General features: G+C 44.3%; 1 protein-coding gene across 1 annotated transcript; it reads right to left on the bottom strand.

The window, feature by feature from the left end:
• Positions 1 to 331: 331 nt before the first annotated feature.
• On the bottom strand, positions 332 to 4261 carry LOC138875568 (uncharacterized). Its single transcript, XM_070154404.1, has 6 exons — positions 3626 to 4261; positions 3321 to 3446; positions 2844 to 3248; positions 924 to 1106; positions 773 to 856; positions 332 to 703 (listed from the first exon to the last, which is right to left on the bottom strand). The coding sequence occupies exons 1-6, from the start codon at positions 4259 to 4261 to the stop codon at positions 332 to 334; spliced, it is 1806 nt and encodes a 601-aa protein (XP_070010505.1).
• Positions 4262 to 8159: the final 3898 nt, after the last annotated feature.

The following is an 8159-nucleotide window of genomic DNA, read 5'->3' as shown; positions in this document are numbered from 1 at the left end:
AAACTTGAGGGTCGATTGAGCTTGAGTCGAAGCCCAACTCGGAGACTGAGCCCAAAGTAGTTAAAATGTATGTGCCCAAGGGCAAAAGATAAAAGCCGATGTCACCAACCTAACGAACCTCAGGGCCGTATTACAGGTCCGTAGATTCCTACCTATTAAAAGGTCGAATCAACCCGATTGAGATATTGGCAAACAGAAATACAGAAGACACACATTGCGAGGTTTACCCTTTTTTACATATAGGTGGTGAAATACAAGCTCCGTCTCCAACATGTTATGAAAAGCTATGTACACAAGAACAAGGCAGGAAATAAACGTTCCCCCTCGGGGACTATGGCCCGGTGGCCCCCTCATCGCCGTCTTCAGCATCAGACAGAAGGAACTTGGCATCATACTCCTCCCTTTTGGCTTGCTCGATATCCCCTGAGATATCAAATCCCCTGGCATGAATCTCTTCGAGAACTTCCCTCCGAGATCTGCACCTCGCATACTCCTTGCTATTGCTTGCACGATCAAGAGTTCTCTTCAGTTCAGCATTAGCAACTGCAGCGCTCTTCGAATACGCCTCCACTTTCTGTCCCGCCCCGGTATTGCTCATCACAACCTTGGCTTCAACATTCACCGCCTTGGTCTTCGCCTTCGAAAGCTCGGACGAGAGCCTTGTGATCATATTCACCCGAGCAGAATCATTCGCATGACCAGTCTAGATTTATGCCTCAAGAGCAGAAACCATGGCTACATCACTCTATTTAGCTGCAAAATAGGCACTTACATGCGCCTGCAGCTTGTTGAATTCACGTTTGGCTCGACCAACCTTGCCCCAGAGCTGTCCCAGCTCCTCCGCCTTCTCCTCCAACTGAATTATAAAAACATCAAGATGTCGAGGTAAAAAGGGAGTAAAAGCAGCATGCAATACATGGTACCTGTTTCTCCAGGCGGATCCCACGGCTCCGGCTCTGGTCCACCTTGCGCCGTAGGGAAAGAAGCTCTTTTTCCTTTTCCACACAAAGAAGCTTAAGGGATTTCTCCTTATCCAAAGCTTCCCGCAATGGGGCCTCACTACAAAGCAGCTCGGATTTAAGACTGTCAAAGGCCTTGAAAGAAAGCTAAATAAAAAGGGGGGAGAGAGAAAGGCACGAAGCCAGAATAATCTTGTAGAAGTCAACACTAATCATGAGGCCAAGCTGCTGAGCCTCGCCGAAGGCCAGAGCAACATTCGATGGCGTACTGTCTTCAGAAGGTGGCCGATCGACCGAATCACTTCTCCTTAACCGTTGAGAAGGAGTCTCCTCATTGCAAGCCTTTTCGCACCTCGGAGCATCTTTTAGTTTATCATCACTCCTCGATCCTGAGGCCAACGACGGTTGAGTTAAATAAGCCGGCAAGAAAAGCACCACTTTCTAGGAAGCAAAGCAGTGGACACCTACCATGATGTTTCACCTCCCATCTCTTTTTGGACTAATCTCGACACCGGTGCCTATCATAAATCGAGCAAGCTGCTAGCTTACGAGACCACTCAGCTAAATCGGGGACCTCGTTTGGTGACCAATGAGTTGCTACAAATATGGAACGGAAAGATATCATTACGGAGCCTGCCTCATATAAATACGATGATAGTTCAGATGAGACACTTACATGTGAAGTTCCATTTCTTAGTAAATGGAAAAAATTCTCTAGGAATGACATCGATCGTTCAAATCTGAACGAACCAATTCATTCATTCCCGATCCTTGTCCTCCTTGCTGCCGACGACAGGAGCTCGGGTGGGTCGATGCTGAAGAGAAATCAAGCCCCGGTAATGTAGTGGCTGATATAACCTCACGAGATGGCTGAGGGTAAACTCTATCCCGGCCTTATTGGCAAAATATCTCATCGCATGCACTATTTTCCAAATGAAGGCATGAGCCTGTGCCAGTGTAACCTAATATCTCCTACATAAATCAAGCATGACCCGGTCGGGGGAACCCAGCACAAAAACATGCTTGTATATGCTCAAAAACCCCTCAACATATGTCATGATGCTCTCCTCGGGAGAAGGTACCTGTAATACCACGCCTTCTCCCCATCCGCAATCTTTTCTAATCATTTTGAGGTTTTCCTTTCCTAGTGATGAAATGATCCTTGACACATGCTCCAGATGACCCGAAACATTAGGAGGTCTCCCCTGCGTGACAACTCTCCTCGAGGTAGGGCACCCCGAGTCTCGCTCACCTAACATCGGAGGTGAGCCGTTGGCGCCAACCGAATGTAGAACACAAGAAGAAGTCCCCTCCACCTAAAAGTCGGATATCGACATAGCAAATATTGCTACAGTAGAACACGAGGGTATGAGCAGAAAATTTTTTAGGGGAGCGAAAGGACTAGCACAAAGCGCCAGGCTCTGCGGCAGAGATAGTCTATCAAAGTAGCAAAATCACCGTTGGAAAGATGGATGAATTAATATATAGGGGCAAAGCAGCAACTGCCCGCCTACCCAAAAGGGCTAATTATTTCTGGCCATGTTAACGTCACCCTCTCCCAGGGAAACGTACTGGAGAAATCACCCTGATATCACCAACATCAGTCCGATAGGAACCACCAATTTAACCCCGAGGCATGGCCTGTTTGAGGGTCTCGGTTTCTTCGAGAACGGATTTTGAAGGGCCAACGTCAAAGGTCGAAAGATAATCCGCGAAAGCAAAGCAACAAAAAAGGAAAGACTGCAAAAACTGAAAGGAGGGAAGCATTTTTTTACATTGCCAAAAGCGTATTCAAAAAAGACATCTTTACAAAATCCATCCCCCGGGAGCGACATACAAAGGGAAAAGAAGAGGATACAAAACAACTTGAGAGCTACTCCTCACCACTACTACTTTGCCCTCATCGGGGGCAATTAAAAGCGCCAGTTCTCTCTCCAATTTGTGGTCTTCCTCGAGATCAGCTGACAGGTGGACACCTCTAGCTCCGATCTCTTCCAAGGTCTCTCTCCTCGCCTCCGCCTTAGCAAGGTTAATAGCTCGAGTTAGCTTCTGCTCGGCTGCTATTGATATGTCATGAACTATTTTATGCATCATAGATTCATCCTCCAGATAAGTGGCGGCGTTTTGTTCAACCTTGGACTTCGTCGAAGCCAAAAGAGCAACCTCCTTACGGGCATCCTTGAGATGGTCTTGGGATGTTGCCAACTCCCCAGTTGCTACTTCATTCCTCTTCCTCAGCTCGGAGATCTTCGTGTTCAGTTGTCTAATCAGCGAACCATTCTGCTCGACCTATGAAAGAAAGATGGGCTAATTTATGTCGGAATACGGGAGCAAAGGTCGGGTACAAGCTGGGCGAAATACTTGCGCGACAAGGATAGCCTTTTCCCACAGCGCTCTCTCCAGGGCAACTCGGAGCTCTCCTAATTCCTTCTCTCCTCGGGCAGAATGAGCTTCCAAATCTCGAAGCATCGAGGTAAGCTTCTTGCACTGTTTATCATGCTAAGAAAGCTCCTCGCAGAGCAGAAAGAGGGTGTGATCATACATATCCTTGCATTGCGACATAGTGGAAGAGTTAGGAAAACAAATAACGAGGCCCGAGAATTAAAGAAATATACAAGAAATAGATAGCACCTGCTGCAAGGACCCCTCTGCCGCCTTGACAGCACCAGGAATGTCGATAATGACGTTATCTCTAACACCATTGAAGATATTGGTGGGTGAGCCTCCCCCTTGAGAGGAATTCCCCCTTTGGTGGTTTTCGCATCTTGAGCATCGCCCAGCTCTCCCGACAAGACCTGAAAGCATGAGATGAAATCGCCCATATTGCTGATTTCCCCAAAAGGCAACCCATGCTCCTGAAAATCTCCATGATTGATGGCAGCGGTCCCCCCAACAGAAACTGCGTCGAACCTAGTTGTGCGATTTGAGGCCGCATTAACACCCTCTTCAAGGGTCTCCAGTTCACGAGATCGACTAGACTTAGCCATTTTGGACTTAGCAGCCTCTAATCGATGCACCTGTGAGGCTCTCGCATTCGACCATGTTCTCCGCGCTAGCTGACATTCATCATCATCCTCTTTCTTGGTTTGGGATTTGCTCCTGATGTTAAAGCGGAGGTCCCAACAACGGCTCGATGCCCGAGTGGCCTGGGCTTCTTTTGCCGGAGGAAGGTCGGCAATAGTCTTGTCTTTTCTCTTTTTGCCCTTGCTGGGTATCGAAGCCTCCAATTCGCCTCCAAGGGGAGGCCTCATCTGCATATTCTTGCAAAGACCTGCACAAGCGCAGTAAACACAAGATGCCATCACTAGTGGTGCAGGAAGAAACACAAGTACAAGGTGTAGGCGGTAAAGAAACTCTACAATGATTCTTGGCCATCAATCGCTCTTTGGCCAATTTGGTCCAAGATCGAACAAGATTTGGGAACGCCTTATCCAACCGCTCGATCCATCCCGACAAATCCGTAACCGCCTCGGGGCACCAAGCAATGGCTGCATGAAGCGCAGAGAGGTCGTTATTTCAAAAGAAAAGTAGTAAAAAATGGTTAAGGGAAAGTTGCTTATGTTGCATGTTCCATCTCTCTGGAAAAGGCATCCTCCGGGTTGGGATGATATCTGAGGTCTTCACCCAGACAAATTTGCTCATCCACCCTCGATCCTTACCCTCGTCAATGATCGAGAAGAATGATTTTTTGGATCGATGATGGAGCCTGATCAAACCTCGATAAAATCGAGGGCTATACATCCTGATCAAATGGTTGAGTGTAAAAGTATCACCCCCAACCCCTTCGGTGAAGTGGCGGAATATCAATACTATCATCCAGAAAGAAGGATAGATCTGACCAAGCATCACTTGGTACTTGTCACAGAAGTCAAAGATGACCGGGTCTATCTCCGGGGGAGAAGATTAAGAAGAATTGTCAGGACCCAAGGTGAACGGGTAGGTATACACATAAAGAAAGCCGGCCTTATGGTCGGTTATATTCTCATTAGGATTGGGAATCTCCACCTCCACTGCCTGTTTCCATCAGCAGTCTATCATCACTATTTTTATGTTGGTCACGACGCTAATGTATCGAGAGACGTGCTCGCATCGGCCCTGTCTGGATGAAGTGGCATTGATGTTAAAATCCTTTAACATATCGAGGTTAGGTGGGGTACACTATTTCAAGGAAGGAATCGCTCTGGCTTTCTCTTTAGACGATCAAAATGATGATGCAACTTCGTCCCACCGAGGAACCGTTCTAAAAGTCCTAGCCATATTGATGGTAAAAATTTTTCTGGGAAAGATGAAAGAGTATAAGAGACAAAGGGTTCTGACTCGTGAATTTGGAGATGGGGCGAAAGTAAGAAGTATCTAGCAGTCGATGCATTTATAGGAACCGCTTGGGCAGCAGAAAAGACGAGCCAATGGAAGTTCATGGGTTCCTCGATTATCGCATTTGATGGTGACCTTTGCACGGTTTTCTGCAACGTGGAATTTAATGCTCTTATAGGTTCATGTCACGGCAATGATGACCTCGAGACGACGGTTCAAAATCGTTTCCTATTACTTTATTATAGGAAACGGGGAGACTATCTATATATGGTAAATCGGAGGATCCGATTTCTCGCCATTAAGGTGTGTTCGGGGAGTCATCTCGATATCTCGAGGCTGTGGGGTTGCGGTCGAGTTCTCTTCCTCGAGGTTCATTTACGCTCGACCCAACAATGATATCGAGGGTGGGGAATTCCCGAGGAGAGCAGATAGCACCAGTAAAGTCTAATATCATGTCTAGCTGTCCCATCTCCGTATCTTTACAATTAATGCATTTTGTACTATGTGGTATTTCCCCTCCTATATAAAGAAAATCCTCACCACTTTGTAAGGGGCTGCTGTTGCTCCAACTATTCTACACATGATCAATAACAACTCTCTCTCTCTCTCTCTCTCTTTTTTTCTCTCTATAACTTACTCGCTCGATGCTACCTCGTCATTTACCGCTTTCATACTTATTCTTCATTTATTGTTTGATATTGGCCATAAAGAGCCTCCTTTTAATTATATCCTAGCTGTTCCTCGAGGCCCCTCATCAGTCAGTCCGAGGCCAGGATAACAAGTTCCTCGATTTGATTTTGTTTTATCTCGCTTTTCATCTTTTATTTTTGCGTATCTAGCATCAACTGTCTTAACAACAAGCATAAAAATAGATCACGTATTTTTAGAGTCCCATCAACAAATTTAATTGTTATTATCATTTTCACGGTAAACAATGAGTTAGGTACCCAAGTTGAGTTGAGCATAACATTTCATCCTCAGACAGACAGGCAGTTTGTCACGACCCGGATTTCCCACCCTCGGGAATCGTGATGGCGCCTACTCGTGAATGTTAGGCAAGCCGAGTATTATAAGTTCATTACCCTTTTTATTAAGCATGTTCAACAATTTAAAGTAATAAGTGATTAAACATTGGAATAAATTAAATAACCAAAAATACGGAAGACGAAAACTTAATAGTTTAACCGAACATTGCTACATAATCTGAAATACAATACTACCCAGAATTTGGTGTCACAAGTCACGGACTATCTAAGAATACTACAAATAAGGTCTAAATAAAAATACACAAATTTGTCTTTGAATAAGTAAAACAGAACGAGAAATGATAGTAGGAGACGCCAAGGCACGCAGACGTCTGTAGGACTACCTCGGGTCGCCTGAGTGGACTGAAGTCAGCACCCTCACTGCAGTCCAAATGCTCCGTTATCAGTATCTGCATATAATGCAGAGTGTAGTATCAGCACAACCGACCCATGTGCTGGTAAGTGCCTAGCCTAACCTCGGCTAAGTAGGGACGAGGCTAGGACCAAACTACAAAAATAAACTTGTGCAGTTAAATCATATACAACAAAAAATAAAAGCAGATAATTACAGCTAAAATTGGGCGAGGGAAACATGCTACTAGGAGTGACAGATAACAACAGAATACCAATAAAGAAATGTAAGGAACACCATAAATCAATTAACAACAAAAGATAAGGAAATAAGAAACAAGTACACATGTAATACCGTTGCAGGCGTGCAACCCGATCCCATTTCATATAATACCGTTGCAGGCATGCAACCCGCTGTGAGCACCTAATATTTTCCCTACAAGAAAATAACTCCTAAAAAATAAACCAAAAATGATTTTTAAGGTATTTTAGAAGTTTTTCTTTATTTAGTTGCATTTCATGCATTTTTTATATTTTAAAATCATAGAAAAATCATAAAAAATTGTCACGTTTTAATTTCATGCCATCTTAGGTTCTATTTGCATGTAGGAACTAATTTTATTAAGAAAATCACAAAAATAATTATTTTTACATATTTAGCTTTTAGTCTTTAGAAACTAGTGTTTTATTTAGTTTTAAGTTAATTAGTTGTTTTAATAGATAAAATATTTTAATTTTACAAACTAGATCGATTTAGGATTATTTTAGAATTTTATTAGATTTTAAAATCAAATAACAAGAAAATGGAAAAAAAGATTTTGATTTAAACTTAGTGTATTGGGTCAAAGTAAACTAGCCCAAATTCATGACCCAAATTCCTTCAAGCTCATTACCCCATCCTTAACCCTAGACCCCTTACCGTAAATACACACATAAAGAAACCTAAAAAGAAAACCCTCAGATCCCTGGACTAAGCCATCCGCCGTCACACCCAAAAGACCTTCCCCCCCCCCCCCCGATCTGTCTTCTTCTCTAAAGAAAGGAATCATTTCCATGGCTTTTTCTGGAAAACAAAACAGACTCTTAAGATCAGCCATGACCCTAGGTTTAATCTTCTTTATGGAAAAAAATAAGAAAACCCTAGGACCCTTCAACAAAACAGCAGCAGAACCCAAGAGACCTAATCAGCTGCTAACCTAGCATATAAGAATGCCTAAGTTTAAAAATCAGGAGCTAAAACCTAAAGCTACAGCCGTCTGGACCTAATACCAAATGAGATCCGCCGCTGTTCCTGTCCAAACGACCCTCACCTCGCCGGAAATCGATCCCTTCAATGACCAGCGACCTTTTTCTTCCCAAGTAGTGACCAGCGACAACCGACAAGCAGCTGATAATACTCTTTTAACTCACTCACGACCGCCACAACAACCAGAACGCAGCCTTCTCTCTCATTTTATCTGTCGCTCCTCCATCGCCGGCGAGGTTCTAGTGCCGTTGAGGTCGCGTTCGA

This window comes from Nicotiana sylvestris, chromosome 8, assembly GCF_000393655.2.
Source record: "Nicotiana sylvestris chromosome 8, ASM39365v2, whole genome shotgun sequence".
Classification (NCBI taxonomy): Eukaryota; Viridiplantae; Streptophyta; class Magnoliopsida; order Solanales; family Solanaceae; genus Nicotiana; species Nicotiana sylvestris.
This window is presented reverse-complemented; position numbering and strand designations above follow the sequence as displayed.